This window comes from Polyodon spathula, chromosome 12, assembly GCF_017654505.1.
Source record: "Polyodon spathula isolate WHYD16114869_AA chromosome 12, ASM1765450v1, whole genome shotgun sequence".
In the NCBI taxonomy this organism is placed as follows: domain Eukaryota; kingdom Metazoa; phylum Chordata; class Actinopteri; order Acipenseriformes; family Polyodontidae; genus Polyodon; species Polyodon spathula.
Window position 1 is genome coordinate 9,274,774 of NC_054545.1, and position 15,510 is coordinate 9,290,283.

General features: G+C 35.1%; 1 protein-coding gene across 2 annotated transcripts; it reads left to right on the forward strand.

Moving 5' to 3' along the window:
* Positions 1-1,348: 1,348 nt before the first annotated feature.
* LOC121323841 (prolyl hydroxylase EGLN3-like) lies at positions 1,349-12,476 on the forward strand. 2 transcript variants are annotated; one of them, XM_041265118.1, is made up of 5 exons: positions 1,349-2,003; positions 9,940-10,059; positions 10,906-10,948; positions 11,393-11,466; positions 12,106-12,476. In XM_041265118.1, the coding sequence occupies exons 1-4, from the start codon at positions 1,407-1,409 to the stop codon at positions 11,461-11,463; spliced, it is 831 nt and encodes a 276-aa protein (XP_041121052.1). In that variant the 5' UTR covers positions 1,349-1,406; the 3' UTR covers positions 11,464-11,466; positions 12,106-12,476. The 2 variants fall into 2 exon arrangements, with proteins under 2 accessions (XP_041121052.1, XP_041121051.1); XM_041265117.1 differs by having other exon boundaries at positions 10,812-10,948; positions 12,106-12,475.
* Positions 12,477-15,510: the final 3,034 nt, after the last annotated feature.

Here is a 15,510-nt window from a genome sequence, read left to right on the forward strand (position 1 = left end):
CATTAGCTATGCCCAGAAAATGTAATTGAGCCTGGCTATTGTGTTACAAATTGTACCTCAATGACGCAATTAATGCATTGTGCTATTTTTGCTATCCAATGGTGTAATAAAAGCATTCTGACTTATTTCTTAGCTATTAAGACAACTTTACACTTAACCTCAATTCCGTTTCTGTATTCAGTTCTGTCAGATAATATATCTTCCTGCAAGAAAGAGATTCAAAAATCCACCTGTGAAACTGTTTTGCTTTAATCATTCACTTAGTAAAGTTTTGCGCTCTGCACTAATCAAGGAATCGTATTAGTGTACAAGTGTTTCAACACTCAACACTTCTCAGCCTTGTTTTTGTGGGACCACCCTCCAGGTTTGGATGAGGGGGCAAATCCCTATATTTGCTCAATCATGCATAGGCCTGAGCTTTCAGTCTTGCCAAAATGGTACCACATTTATAGTGATTTTTGTGATATTGAACCACATTATATAGTGAGTTTTCTGATAAATCCACTGACTGGGACTGTGTTAAGAACATCTAATTAATTTCACATTTACAAGTGCAAATTGTAATGTTGTAAAACTAGCAACTAGCGATAGTTATTAACTTGATGAAGTTTCCTAATATTCAAATTATTTTGTTTAATAACAACAATACAATTACATGTAACCTAACATATTTCTAACTAAAACCTTGAATTCATTAATACATTCATGTGAAGTAAACCCACATTACTCACACTGATGATAAGGATGTCTGACATTTAAGATATTCCAATGTAACTGTACTTTCAAAGTACCAAGCTTTTCCCCAGCGGTGATCTGATTCTCTGAGCTTTTGCTTATTGCTGATCCAGAATTGATGAGACTTGAATATTTTTTTTTGTTTTTGTGTTGTTAGAAAGTTGTTATATATACTGTAAATATAGCACACACCTTCCCCACTTTTACATGACTAATGTTTTTCTTTTTTTTTTTTCTTGGTGTTGTATAATGTTACTGGAATATTGCAGCCTGTGTAAATCATTTACAGAGTAAATGCCCGTAGAAGCTACTGACGAGGAATAGGTTCAAGTTCAAAGAAAGCCATGAGGGTAAGCCCACCCAAATTGTTTAAACAGAACGTTTCAAATAACGACGAAAAATCAAAATCTGCCTGCCTTCTTTTGAATCGACGTTCTGTTTGCCTTTGGATACGTGCCTGAACAGAGCGCGCACGCGTAATGCTTGAGGTTTTTTTTTTTTTTTTTCCAGCAATGAAACGTGTTATCAACTGAATATTTCTTCAGATTGCAGATGGCAACGACTTGGAAAACCGACTGTACAGAAAACGCCAAACACGAGTCAGTTGACATGTTATTTTCCACGTACTACACTTGAGCGTGTTATCAACTGAATATTTCTTCAGATTGCAGATGGCAACGACTTGGAAAACCGACTGTACAGAAAACGCCAAACACGAGTCAGTTGAAAACATGAAAACATTTTCCACAAATCAAAACCGTGAAACGAGCGAGGTGGTCAGAAAGATGGGTAAAGAAGATCAGGACGGGGTTTTGAGCTGGTGTTCTGAAGGAGCGTCTATACAGATTGAATGCACAATAGCTAGCGATTCAAAACCAGCACCTTGCGCGCTGAGTAAAACCCATTACAATAAACCTGTTTGTAAAGATCACAAAAGGGTCAGTTCACACAAACTGGTGATACAGTACATAGTACCCTGTATGAACACGTATGGTTTGTGCATAGTGGACAATTTTCTTGGTAACAAATTTGGAGACAAAATTTTGCAAGAAGTCATAACCCTTCACGGATGTGGAAAGTTTCAGGATGGAGAGCTTGCAAGTCAAAAGTCAGGCTCAAATAAGTCCATTCGAGGGGATAAAATAATGTGGGTGCAGGGTAACGAACCTGGCTGCGAAAACATAGGCTTTCTCTTGTCGAGAATGGACAAACTCATCACGTATGCTGACGGAAAGCTTGGCTCTTACACTATTCGAGGAAGACACAAGGTCAGTACTGTATTTGTCTGCATGAAACCTGCTGAATATGATTTTGCTGCAAGTTTTATTATTTATTTATTTTTAACGCATAAATTATATTTTTATAGATGTGCCTTCTGGCTTATTGTCCTAATACTTTTTTCTTTTTTGGCAAAATGACTCAGTGTTAGTCTATTTAACAGTGGATGGAACAAAAATGTGATACACTTTAAATGTACTATACCGATAATTTGTCCAGGAAACTTGAATTAATCGGCTAAAACCCCATCTACGAGTACGATCGGCATTTGAAATGCTCAGTATATGCATTCTGTGGTAAACTTTAGGCTTGTAACACTATCAGGGAATTAACTTGATTTTAATGTATATTCATAAATGTACATTCATGCATTTTATAAAACTGCTAAAATAATGTTAATTGGTAATGTTTGCTGGAGACGTCTTACATATGCACTGTTTACACTTTGTGCTACATGTGGCAGGTTAGTCAGTACATGCTGTGAAGGGCATCGTCAATGGCGGAACCACGCCCCTTTAAAAGTTTACTGAGACGCTTTTGCAGCTATACTCTGGGATGGATTTTTTTTACACACTAGGAAAACAAAGACTAGCCTTTTAATAACGAAGAAACACAAAGTAGCTAGTTGGAAGCAATTTGTTTACCATAATATGTATTTTATATTATATTGTAAAACTTTAGTTTCTAAAGATGCCTCCCTCCTCACGTCCTGCACATGCGTGAATCATCTTGCAGGTGGATGCCGACACAATGCGTTTGCTAAACAAAAAATCTGGGTTGATTTGTTGCTATTGAAATTTCGTCTGCACTTTTTTTCCAAGCTACATAGTCACATTCGATGTTTCTGTTTTTTTTAATTAATTGTGTGAAGCACTGCAAAATTGCATAAGCTTTAAATGTAGTACAGTAGAATATATATATATATATATATATATATATATATATGTGTGTGTGTGTGTGTGTGTGTGTGTGTGTGTGTGTGTGTGTGTGTGTGTGTGTCAAATTTGCATCGATTTTGCCTTCGGTTACAATTGTAAAATATAGTCCCCATCCACTTATTGGCTACCTCACATCCTGCACGTTTTTCTCAAAATGTATAACAGAAAGCGGCTGACTCTGGTAAGCAAAGCAGATAATCTCAGGGAAACCTGTAAAGCAGACGGGTAAAATAAAATCTAGTCATTCTTTAAACACTTGTACCTTATGAAACTGAAACCGATACATCTACTGTACGTAAACTTTCAAATAGTGATGTCGCGTAATAGTTTTACACTTGGACACAAGCAGGAACCATACCAACACCACATCATTCTGTTCTGTTGTTGAGTGGGGGAAATTTCGAAATAAAAATAACCTCGCCACTTTATAATATAAATCGAACCTGCTACAGTATAAATATTTGGGGGGACAAGTTTTTTTTTTTTTTTTTTTTTTTTTTACTTTTACTTGGACAGTTATGTTGGAGACGTGGTTGGCCAATGCGTGCTGGATCGGGTTAGAGAAATGCATTGCTCCAGTTTACTACACGATGGACAGTTGGCCGGCTGTCGGACTGGTGTTTCCAAAACTCATTATCAGGGGAGATAAGATCGCCTGGGTCAGTGGGACTGAAAAGGGATGCAAATCTATTAGCTTCCGTCTCTTATTGGTAGACAGACTTGTGGCTCTGTGCGCTAGGGGATTGGTAAAAAAAAAACAAAACAATATCAAAGAACGGTCCAAGGTAAGTTGTTCGTTTTGTTTGTTCTGTGGAAAGTCAACGATATCTCTGAGCAGAGTACAAATAATGCTGTTTGCTATAGAATAGGCTCAACAGCACAAACTCTTATAAGGCTTGCCCAAGTATTGATTTTATTGCTTAAGCAACATGCTTTTATTGATTTTGAATTAGAATAAATCAACATTAATAAGTAAAGCCTACTGATGCCACAAACTGGTAAATTTGTTTTCAAGACTGCTCGGTATGGTTAGCTGACACTGGCCCTGAATATCAAGTGTCACCCGACTTGCTGTCTCGTCTGTTTTAACCCATCATAAAATGAAACACTTTTCTTCTGTTTTCCGACAAGTGGAATGGGTGCAATTTAGGTAAAAGTTGCAGAGTATCTACAGGTGTAATGTTAGAAAATAGCGTCGTCAGAAAGTGGTACACATACCAAAATATGACCCGTGTAATGTCAGCAAGTGGTACTTTGTCAGATTCTGATACTTGTGCAATCAATTGTGATCTGATGGGTGTTTCGCTAATGTGAAAAGTAGGCACATTTTTGGGTTCCATCTCTAAGTTTAGCTATACTGTATTAAGAAATATACAGTAATATCAAGCTGTTTGAGTGGGAAATTCTTATTATTAATCCTATACGTAACACTCCCCCCTCTTGTATATTGAATGGTTTGGTCCAGAATCAGCTCATCTCACTTTCCTATTGCAGCCTCTTAATGAAGCTGAGATTTTGAAACAGAAGTGCATCCATTTGCAAAAAAAGATTTGTGTAAGGCCACTGGTACCCTTTGTGTTTGTTGCGATTAAGTTTTATCTTTTAAATACATGTTTAGCTTTTTTATCTTCATGGTTTCTAATGTATGAGTCTAAAAATAAGAACTGTTCCAGTTATAACACCTAACTGTAAAACTCTGACACCTTAGCAGAGCGTTGATACAGGTTCCCCTCACCTCCCTCGCACATTATTCACAGCTGTTGTTCCAGACCAGAGGCACGCTACATTCAAACATTTTCATTATGTATCTCTCATGGGTTTCTTATGTCTATTGTAATCTTTGCTTATTTGTATGGGTTCTATACACATGTATATCTATCTCCATATATTAATAGGAGCAGAACAGTTCAATATTCTACACGTGAAATATAGAAGCAGCGCTCTCCCTGCCCAAGAAGTGAGGGCTCAGTGCTTCCTGTTCATCCTGCAGCATTACACCCCTGGCTACAGTATAAGTTTTGTACATCAAAACTGTTTTCAGTTAGATAACTACACTTAGTGTAGCATGCATTTATAAATTTACAATGTACAAAAAAGACAATTTCAGGAAATAAGTGAAAAGTTTCTGCAGAATGCCTCTAAAGGTCGGCAGTCACAGGTCTCTGCTTCATTGTATTGCAATATATAAATTATATAGGATAGAGAGAATACGCAACAGTCGGATAAGATAAGACTTTTTTGTTTCAAATAGCATGTTATGACTGTGACCGAAATATCTTTAAACACCAAATTGTCCATCAGCAATGTTAGGAAAACAAAACAAGCAAAAAAAAAAAAAAAAAAAAAAAAAAAACCCACAAATAGATGCAGTATTTGTGCATATCTCTGTTGAAAACTACCAAACTGTGATCACAGCTAGTACGTGACATTTCACACTTCGTGGTTCTGGTTTTTTTTCCTGTTAGGATAGACAGGAAGCTGGTTATCCGCCAATAGGACAAAGAGCATTCCGTCAGGGGTTCCATGAGCTGTGGAGTATCACTCAGTAGTGTGAGGAGGGTTACACCGTACTGGGGTCGTTGTAACATGCTTTCATTTTCCTTTTTCTAATGCATTATATCTGATATTAAAGTCTTTCAATCTTTTTTTTTTTTTTTTAAAAGATGAAAAGCTGATATTTACTTATTTAATGTGTTTATACAGAACCTTTTGGGGTTTAAACATTGTCATAAAGTAGCCCATACAGTTCTATTTTGTGTTTTTTAATATAGGTATGTGCAGTTAGTTTAGTATCCCTTTTACTGCTAAATACCTGGGACTAAGTTGTGTTATTGTAAACACACTGTTAGTTTTTTTTTTTGTTAACCTTTGAAGATAAATAACTTTCACGGCAGAGAAAATCAGGGGAAAAATATATATTAAAGGTGCAAACTGTAAATTTGGTTGCACCAAGTTGATGTAAAGGTTTATCTTTAAATATTTGTCCGTCTTGAGATCCTTCGGTGTGTTTTTTTTAAAGCCAAACCGTGTTGCCTTGACATTGAATGATGTATCTGAGAGGTGCTGTGCTATGAAGTTAGTGCTTGACTTTAAAAAGCCACACGCTCCGCACGTAGCATTGTCATTAAACCATCATCATGCTGGCAAGAAGCCAGCATCTTTCAACCAAGGGACTGTACTGCTGAATTGCAACTGGTGTGTCTGTTAAAATGCTTCTTCATTAGGTGTTTACATGTTCTAGTAATGACAAGCTAAATATGTATGTCCTAAGTGGAAGCAATCTACCGCAGTACTGTCGAAGTGAATGCAGTGTTTTGAACATGTAGGTAATAGTACTGTATACAAGTATTTTGTAGTATTTCTGTCAGTTTTTTTAAAAATACAGTTTACTTTTCTAGGTCGAGTAGTGGAACATAATAGCATGCATAGTAAGTCTTTATTGTGTCGGTTAATGTTCTTTTTTTTATTTGATGGTGTTGCAGTGTGAAATGTTTCTTGTGTGTCATGGGGCTGAAAGCTAAATTAAGTGAGTCAAAGCGATTTGGGCTTAGTTCCAATAGGGACTGGAGTGTTTTCTAAGCGACAAGTAAGAAGACTATCCCAAAAAAAGTAACAGATAAAAAGACTGTCCCAAAAAAACACAATTCTGTTCCACTGCTTTCATGTGTGGTGAACCAGGGCTGCCTGCAAGGATGCTTTTGGACTTATTTATTTATTTTTTGCTTCAAAGTTTCACCCCTTTGACCTGTGGGACAGTTCTCATAAAGAGAAGGTTAGCACGCACATACAGCTCTTCAAGAGGTGCAATCCCATAAGGTTCCTTTAATATTACAGACTAAGCAAACTGACTGGCAATAGACGCAAAGTAATAACAGTGACTTTGTTATGTTATCTGTTTACAGTCGTTTTTTGCCATTGTAATAGTTTTATTTTACTGAAGTGTAAGATTTGACAGATCTTAAGAACATAAGAACATAAGAAAGTTTACAAACGAGAGGAGGCCATTTGGCCCATCTTGCTCGTTTGGTTGTTAGTAGCTTATTGATCCCAAAATCTCATCAAGCAGCTTCTTGAAGGAGCCCAGGGTGTCAGCTTCAACAACATTACTGGGGAGTTGATTCCAGACCCTCACAATTCTCTGTGTAAAAAAGTGTCTCCTATTTTCTGTTCTGAATGCCCCTTTTTCTAAACTCCATTTGTGACCCCTGGTCCTTGTTTCTTTTTTCAGGCTGAAAAAGTCCCTTGGGTCGACACTGTCAATACCTTTTAGAATTTTGAATGCTTGAATTAGGTCGCCACGTAGTCTTCTTTGTTCAAGACTGAACAGATTCAATTCTTTTAGCCTGTCTGCATATGACATGCCTTTTAAGCCCGGAATAATTCTGGTCGCTCTTCTTTGCACTCTTTCTAGAGCAGCAATATCTTTTTTATAGCGAGGTGACCAGAACTGCACACAATATTCAAGATGAAGTCTTACAAGTGCATTGTACAGTTTTAACATTACTTCCCTTGATTTAAATTCAACACTTTTCACAATGTATCCGAGCATCTTGTTAGCCTTTTTTATAGCTTCCCCACATTGTCTAGATGAAGACATTTCTGAGTCAACAAAAACTCCTAGGTCTTTTTCATAGATTCCTTCTCCAATTTCAATATCTCCCATATGATATTTATAATGTACATTTTTATTTCCTGCGTGCAGTACCTTACACTTTTCTCTATTAAATGTCATTTGCCATGTGTCTGCCCAGTTCTGAATCTTGTCTAGATCATTTTGAATGACCTTTGCTGCTGCAACAGTGTTTGCCACTCCTCCTACTTTTGTGTCGTCTGCAAATTTAACAAGTTTGCTTACTATACCAGAATCTAAATCATTAATGTAGATTAGGAATAGCAGAGGACCTAATACTGATCCCTGTGGTACACCGCTGGTTACCACACTCCATTCTGAGGTTTTTCCTCTAATCAGTACTTTCTGTTTTCTACATGTTAACCACTCCCTAATCCATGTACATGCGTTTCCTTGAATCCCAACTGCGTTCAGTTTGAGAATTAATCTTTTGTGCGGGACTTTGTCAAAAGCTTTCTGGAAATCTAAATAAACCATGTCATATGCTTTGCAATTATCCATTATCGATGTTGCATCCTCAAAAAAATCAAGCAAGTTAGTTAGGCACGATCTCCCTTTCCTAAAACCATGTTGACTGTCTCCCAGTAATAGTGTTCTGTAGTTGTTCTTGGTTCTCTAATGTAAGATCCTGTCTTTCTGATGTCTTAAGTTAGGCAAGTTTTAAGGGATAAGTCATTTGCTACCATGATCTGTAACTAACTGGGCTTGTGTAATATGTAACTGCTATTGATAACTGCTGTCATTAAAGCAGCATGCCGCAGAGCTTCACTAAGGCATCAAATGTCATGAGTTCAGTAAAGTCAATAATACAACATTTACTCAACAAATTCAGTGTCAGCTTTAAGAATCTTTTGCAGTTTCTTGTTAAGTGAGAGATCTAGAGCTTGGATGACTATGATCAGAAAATCTGCATAGCTTCAAAAGGCCAGGGAATCGAAACAGCCACTGTTCCCTCAAATAACCTCCCAAACCCCCCACTTAGTGTCTTAAGGTACACAAGGAACTAAGAGGTTTTTCAAACGTTTTCTTCTTAAATACATTTAGTATCACAAGGAAACTGACAATTTGCATGATCAGCTCCAACCTGTCGGTACGTCTTAAACCTGGTTTCATGCATCTCATTGCAAAATTAAGGAAGTTAGCGTCAGTTATTATTATTTTTTTTGTGGGACACATATGTCCCTTGTACCTTAAAGGGTTAATAAATCAATGAGCATAATCATTTGCTAGTGCCATGTCAAGCAAATACACTAGAAACTAAATAGAAACTGTTCTGTCTAAACTTTCCACATGAGTAATGTGGGTAACAGCTGGACAACCTACACTGTCTACAATCTGACAGAACTTATTACATGGCGTGTGAGGAGATGCAGAATGACTTGCCGTTCTTGTTTATGGCAAATGAAAGTGAATCACTCTTGCTAGCATTACAGGTTGTAATGGGTAATGGGGTTTATATTTTCTTTTTGTTATTTTTGCATTTCTTTTCATAAGGAATTATCTGTGTTCTGTGATCCATTCTACGACTTGTGTTTTAGATGCACAATGCAGTGGGTAAAGCTGTCAATAAGTGGATTTATAGGTTTTGAAACTGCCATCAACCTAGATTGAGTGCTTACAGTGGCTTTGTTTGAAGAGTGGTGTCTAAAGAATGTGGATTATCAGTGGCAGCTGAGTAGATCTGCAAATACTGTGGCTTTTAAATCATGGCTGGGAGCACGTAGAGTCAGTAAGCCTGTGCTGATAGATACTTCCTGCTGCCTACATTCATTTTGTGTTTTTATCATATAAAATCCCCAGACATTTCTGTCAACCACATGAGTTAGTTCCAGATGTATCCATTTTGGTGGCTTTATTTACTTCTACAGTGCCACGTGTACTGCTGGTCACAAAAACACATGGTACAAACGTGATCTTTTTTTGGTTTACAAAACATATTTGATATCTAGTAATTTGATAATAATAAAAAATATATATTAAAAACAACTGCTGTAATTTAAGATTTTGGGGTTATATAAATCCAGCAGAAGAATATCATGGTTAGCCACATTTTACATTGAGTGAAAAATGTGCATACAGTCGTATTATTACAATAGTAGTTTTGATGTCAATTTGATATTTGCTAATAATAATAATAATAATAATAATAATAATAATAATAAAAAAAAAACATGTATTTTAAATGCTATATCATTGTCACAGGGAACTTTGATGCAGTACATTTGAATGTTTAAAAAATGTTGTACATAATTGGTAAACCTCTTACACAGTTTTTATGTTACTAGTTTAACCTTTTATGAAAAGATGTGTGTGCATGTTCACAGATCTAAATCATCAGTTTTTTTTTTCTTGTTGCAGGCAATGGTAGCTTGTTACCCAGGTAACGGAACTGGTTATGTGAAACACGTAGACAACCCTAATGCTGATGGGCGCTGTGTTACGTGTATTTATTATCTGAATAAGAACTGGGATGCAAAGGTAAGGCAATTGTATTTGCTGTACATTTACAAATATTAATTCAAGTTGTGTATCTTTCAGTGTGCTGGATAATAAGTTTTAATCGGCTAATTTGTAATGTTTCTGCTTCTGTACGCCCCCTTCCCTTACATAGTTCTTATACAATTTATATGCATTGAAATAATATTACACTTATATGTTTGTATTTAGAACATAATAAAGAATGTTGGTTTACTATTTAGCATAACAGCCTTTTTAATAATATTTTAAATAAGAATATGAAGTTTCTTCCTTCCAGCGGCAACATAAATAAGCAATCTAAACATGTCCCCAGTTAAAAAGTCATTGAGAGATGCACAAGTTTAAAACCAAAGCAGTTCTAGCTTTTTCTGGCAATCAGCCACAGTTTACTGTGGCTTACTGTTACTGCAACTAACCCATGTGATTTTAGTAACGTTTTTTGGTGATAAAGACTGTTGTATTAAACTGTTGTTTAGTCATTTTGCAATCAAAAAACATTAAAATATAGTTCTAATCTAAGAGGAAACAATTCAGTAGTAGATCAAAACAGAACTTTAAAAGTTACCAGAGTTAATTAGAAATCAGTTTTATGTGCTACTTGGTTTTAGTTTTTTCACATTGAGCTTCTCTATGATGCTGATCAAGTTTAATCCAGAAGTGTTTTTTATTGCACATGGCAATGACTATAGTGATTGTCTCAGTCTGGATGTAGTTCAGTCCTAACATACTGTATGCTCTTGTGTGCTTTGCAGGTAAACGGTGGTATTCTGAAAATATTCCCAGAAGGAAAGTCCTATGTAGCAGATGTTGAACCCATTTTTGACCGATTATTATTTTTTTGGTCAGATAGAAGAAATCCACATGAAGTCCAGCCTGCTTACACAACGAGGTAAATAATAAACACACACAATACGTATGTTTTCACTGTACACCAGGATATAGTTGAAAACTGCCCTCATTATAAACTGGCAGAAAGCATTTTCAGTAGAGTTCTGTCAGTTTGGGTTTACAATATTATTATGTGAAATTTTTTGGTTTTTTTTTTTTTCCAATTGAAAAATTATGATAATTGTTATAATATTCTTATAATAATTTCGTAATAGTAAAAGTAAGTGTGGCTCTGCTTGATATAGTATCTTGTGATACAAAAAATTGAAAATAAATAAAGGACTGCTGCTTATGTAGTAGGGAACTGTTTGTCAACTGCAGATTTTCATACATGTATATATATATATATATATATATATATATATATATATATATATATATATATATATATATATATATATATATATTTTTTTTTTTTTTTTTTTTTTTTTTTTTATGCCTTACTGTATGCCATTACTGTGTGGTATTTCGATGCAGAGGAAAGAGCTCAAGCTAAAAAGAGATTCAGAGACTTGACAGGTAAGTTTGCTAAACATTTCAGCAAATATGCATATAGCTAGTGTTTTACTATTATAGGAATCCCTGTGAAACATGAAAATATCTGCATATCTTTATACATTTGTTGTCATTTAGCAGGGATGGAAATAAGACTCCTCTTGCATAGCTGTTTCACCCATTTCAGGTTTTAATACATGGTTGATTAGCCACAGTGTATTGGTATCAAGCTCAGCTGTCTTATTAAACTCTTAGGAAAAACGAATGGTTCAAACTGCTATGCAATGGAAGTCTTGTTTTTATCCCCGTTTAGATCCTTTTCTAACCATACACTGAATTATAAGGTTCAGGAGCTGGACAGATTGAAATTGTCATTTTTGCATCCTAATACAGTCTTACTAGTACAGTATGATTCATTACTGTATATGTTTGTTTTGCAAATGAGAGACCACACAGTTTAAACATTTTTAAGATATGTTATTGTGTGAAAACATTTGAACTGACTCGCCTAAAGCATTTTTTTCCCATTGGCTACAGATTTTCAGAATAGTGTTTGTTGTTTATATGCAGTGTTTAAATGGTTGCTGTGTGTACAACAACAGGCTATTTTTCTGATATATGTATTGACTGTGCTTGTTCTTACTTTGTTTCTGTTCCTGGTAGCGTCTTCACAAGAGAGAAGTTTTGCTTCATGATACAAGTGGGCCACAACAAATACATCTTCAGAAGACGTGTACGAAATCATGATGACAAAAGATGACAATCCAGCTTTTTAGTTGTGTCTTTCAAACCAGCGTTTGTCTTTGTTTCTTTTGCATGTTTGAACTGCACTAATGGTACTCACTTCAACTTTATTTAAAGTACAGTGTTAATAAAGTCCAAACAGGCTTCTTAAAAGGGAATATAAACACACACAGTGTGCGACCAACCTCGTCTCTACCAGCGTCTTCAAGCAAAGTATACATGGTTTATATGTCATTGCTGTGAACTGTTTAACTCTGCAGAGACATTTATTTATATATGTGTGTGTGTATATATATATATATATATATATATATATATATATATATATATATATATATATATATATATATATGTGTGTGTGTGTGTGTGTGTGTGTGTGTTGTTTGTTTGTTTTGATTTTTTTAGTATTGCAGTGGTAGAATTTGTAAAGTGCATACACAAGGTTGATTTTTTTGAGGCAAAAGTTCCAGTCTTTGAAAACTTATTATAATAGACCAGATTCAGTAATCATTTGCTCCAGACTGTGGTAATTGCTTAGAGATTTTTAGAGCTTAGGTTTTGTTTGTGTTGCAAACATCTGTCTGAGTAATTCTGTTTGTATTGCACATACCATGCAAAAACAAAATAATGCATGCATTATTGACAATGTGATGTACTTTAAATCATTGCAGAACCACATTGTATACATTTCAGGTGTCTTTTTGTAAAGCTTGTAATTAATATAATGTTCCTTAAAGCTCGATGTCAGCTTGCATGCTGGACATCAATGCTGGCAAGTTAGTGTGTGTGTGTCTATATATATATATATATATATATATATATATATATATATATATATATATATATATATGTGTGTGTGTGTGTGTGTGTGTGTGTGTGTGTGTGCAAAAACTGTGGTGAAAGTAAACTTGCTTTCTTTAAAAGTGTTGAGTAAAACTGTTTTTAAACTTCCTTTTCAATTCAAAAGATTTGTTACCTGTATCAAATAAATAATATGTTTAGCTTTCTAAAATGTGTTTAGCTGAAGCATTTGCCAGCCTAACTTAGTGTCTTGTAGTTTTACACCTGAATATAATATTATGAGTTTCAAGTTATGGATGAAAAAAGAACAGATTACACATGGACAGCTGTAAATATTTTAATACTATAAGGCTTTGTTTAAGAGAGTGATACACAGTAGGAGTTTCAGGCAGTGGCTAGATAGTGGTCTTCTTTTTAGAGTTACAGTAATTCAAATGTTTTCACTGGGTTTGGGCATTAAATGCTTTCTGCTTTGATCTACACATGGGTCTCGGCATGGGTGACAACAAAGTGAGTGTCACAGACTGGGAAATAAATACCCTGTCATACGCGACCCATTCAAATCAGGTTAAGTCAATATCAGAGTTGAATACTGCTGATATCCTTTTCAACCTCTGTGAGATATGTAAACACAGTGATGAACTATGTTGTAAAACTGCATACACTAAACGAAAGTAATAAAGCGCTACCAGATAGTGTAACCTTGGTAGCTAAGCATGAATAAAGGTCAAAGGTCACAGTGCTTGCGCACACAAGCTGTAATTACAGATGGAAGCGGAAGCAACTAGAGATCCAATTCAAGTACACCCGGTTTCTTGTAGTATCTGATAATTATTGATATCTCTGATTACTGGTCCTATGTTGTAACAAATTACAGTTAATATTCCTGAAACTATTCTAGACTGTAGAGGAAAGTTTTATGAATATTTACTAAACACATAAAACAGACACAAAGACTTTTTTTAAAACAATCCAAAGCTATGTGAACAGGGTCATATTTCTCAAAGTGTTATGAAATGTTTTAAAAACAACATGCCAGAAGCTTTGGCTCTTTCCAGTGAGTTTCCTAAGCATTTTACCCCATATGATTTATTTCTATCCAAGATCGCCCTCTACTGGGAGCAAATTATACGTGTCGCATCAAGAATTGGACAAAATGTTAAAGGAATTATTAACTACCTTACTAGGTTCAAATCCAGCATTCTTACTGATTTACCGTGTGATTGCATCTATCTCTGAAACCCTTACAACAATTATTAACATTATATAAGGAATATCAGAGGCAGTAATCCAGAAAAGAGTGAAGAAAGTGTGTGTTTCTGTTTTCATAAAAAGGATTGTTAAAGGCACCAAATAAACAATAACAGAGGATGAATATGTTAATTAGGAACATCTTAGACAATAAAGTACAGTATTCATTCATACAATACTCAGGTTTCATATTGTTGTTGCAGCAAAACTAATAAGACTCCAATGACAGCCCACAAAACCTACCAGTCATTATTATTATTATTATTATTATTATTATTAATAATAATTTATTTTGCTAAATTTGTGAAAACCTTTATTTATTTATTTATTTAAATGTTTTTATTGATGCGCTTTTGCCTAGGATTTGCATGCAATCACATCAGTATCAACGTCTGTCACTTCCAGATTTCAGCAGCAATGAATGAGATGACAAGCTGTGTCTTTTGAGAAGGGAAAGAAAGCCCATACCCATGAGTAGATTCTGACAGGCATCCTTGTGTTAATGATCTGTGTGTGCTAGGCTATGGAAATTCAGCAATATGCAAATTAAACCGTGGTCCGCAACAAGGGACAGGGCCTTGAGGCTGTAGGAAATGTGAATACAAATGAAATGCTATATATTGTTCAATGGCTTAAAATCGTCTTTCTTTAAATGCACCCCAAACCAGCTATGTGTGTGTTTTATTAAACAAATACTGACTCCATTTAAAAACTGTCCTGCAGTAGAGCAGAATTGAAATTTACACTATATATCATCCATGTTTTATTAATGATTATTTTTAAAGTATTTTGTTTCTGTTGCAAGGGCAAACTGTAAATTGTTTTTGTCTTTATATAACAATGATACAAAGCAACACTCATGACTTACAAATAAATTCAGACACCAATACACCAATGTATTTGAATATCGTTCAAGGATTCATCCGCTAAAATTTCTAAATATTTAAAATCTTGAACTTGCTTGAAGACCTTGGCATCCAAGGCTTTCAAATTCCCTTGTTCTCAATCCTTGAAACTATTTAAATGTGGAATAGGTTTGAAAAAGACCAAGACTGTTAGCAACATGTTCCAGTTTGTAAACGGAAGTACCCTTGTTTGCTCAGCAGATGTCATGTTTGCTCTCTATGTCCAACAAAGGGAGAGTTACATTTAAACAATTGATATTCAAAATTACAGATAGAGCTCAGTAGTGCATTTCAGTCAATAGGTAAGACAGGGATTTATTTTTAATATTTTCTGTAAGTTAAAGCTAGAAAAAAAGCTCAATGGAAG

Bases quoted from the DNA above. Each gene is read 5' to 3' on its own strand.
- LOC121323841 (XM_041265117.1), top strand. From the start codon at position 1,407: ATGGCAACGACTTGGAAAACCGACTGTACAGAAAACGCCAAACACGAG. The intron at 2,004-9,939 runs GTCAGTACTGTA...TTCTTGTTGCAG, and splicing joins CTATTCGAGGAAGACACAAG to GCAATGGTAGCTTGTTACCC. The intron at 10,949-11,392 runs GTAAATAATAAA...TTATGCCTTACT, and splicing joins CAGCCTGCTTACACAACGAG to GTATGCCATTACTGTGTGGT.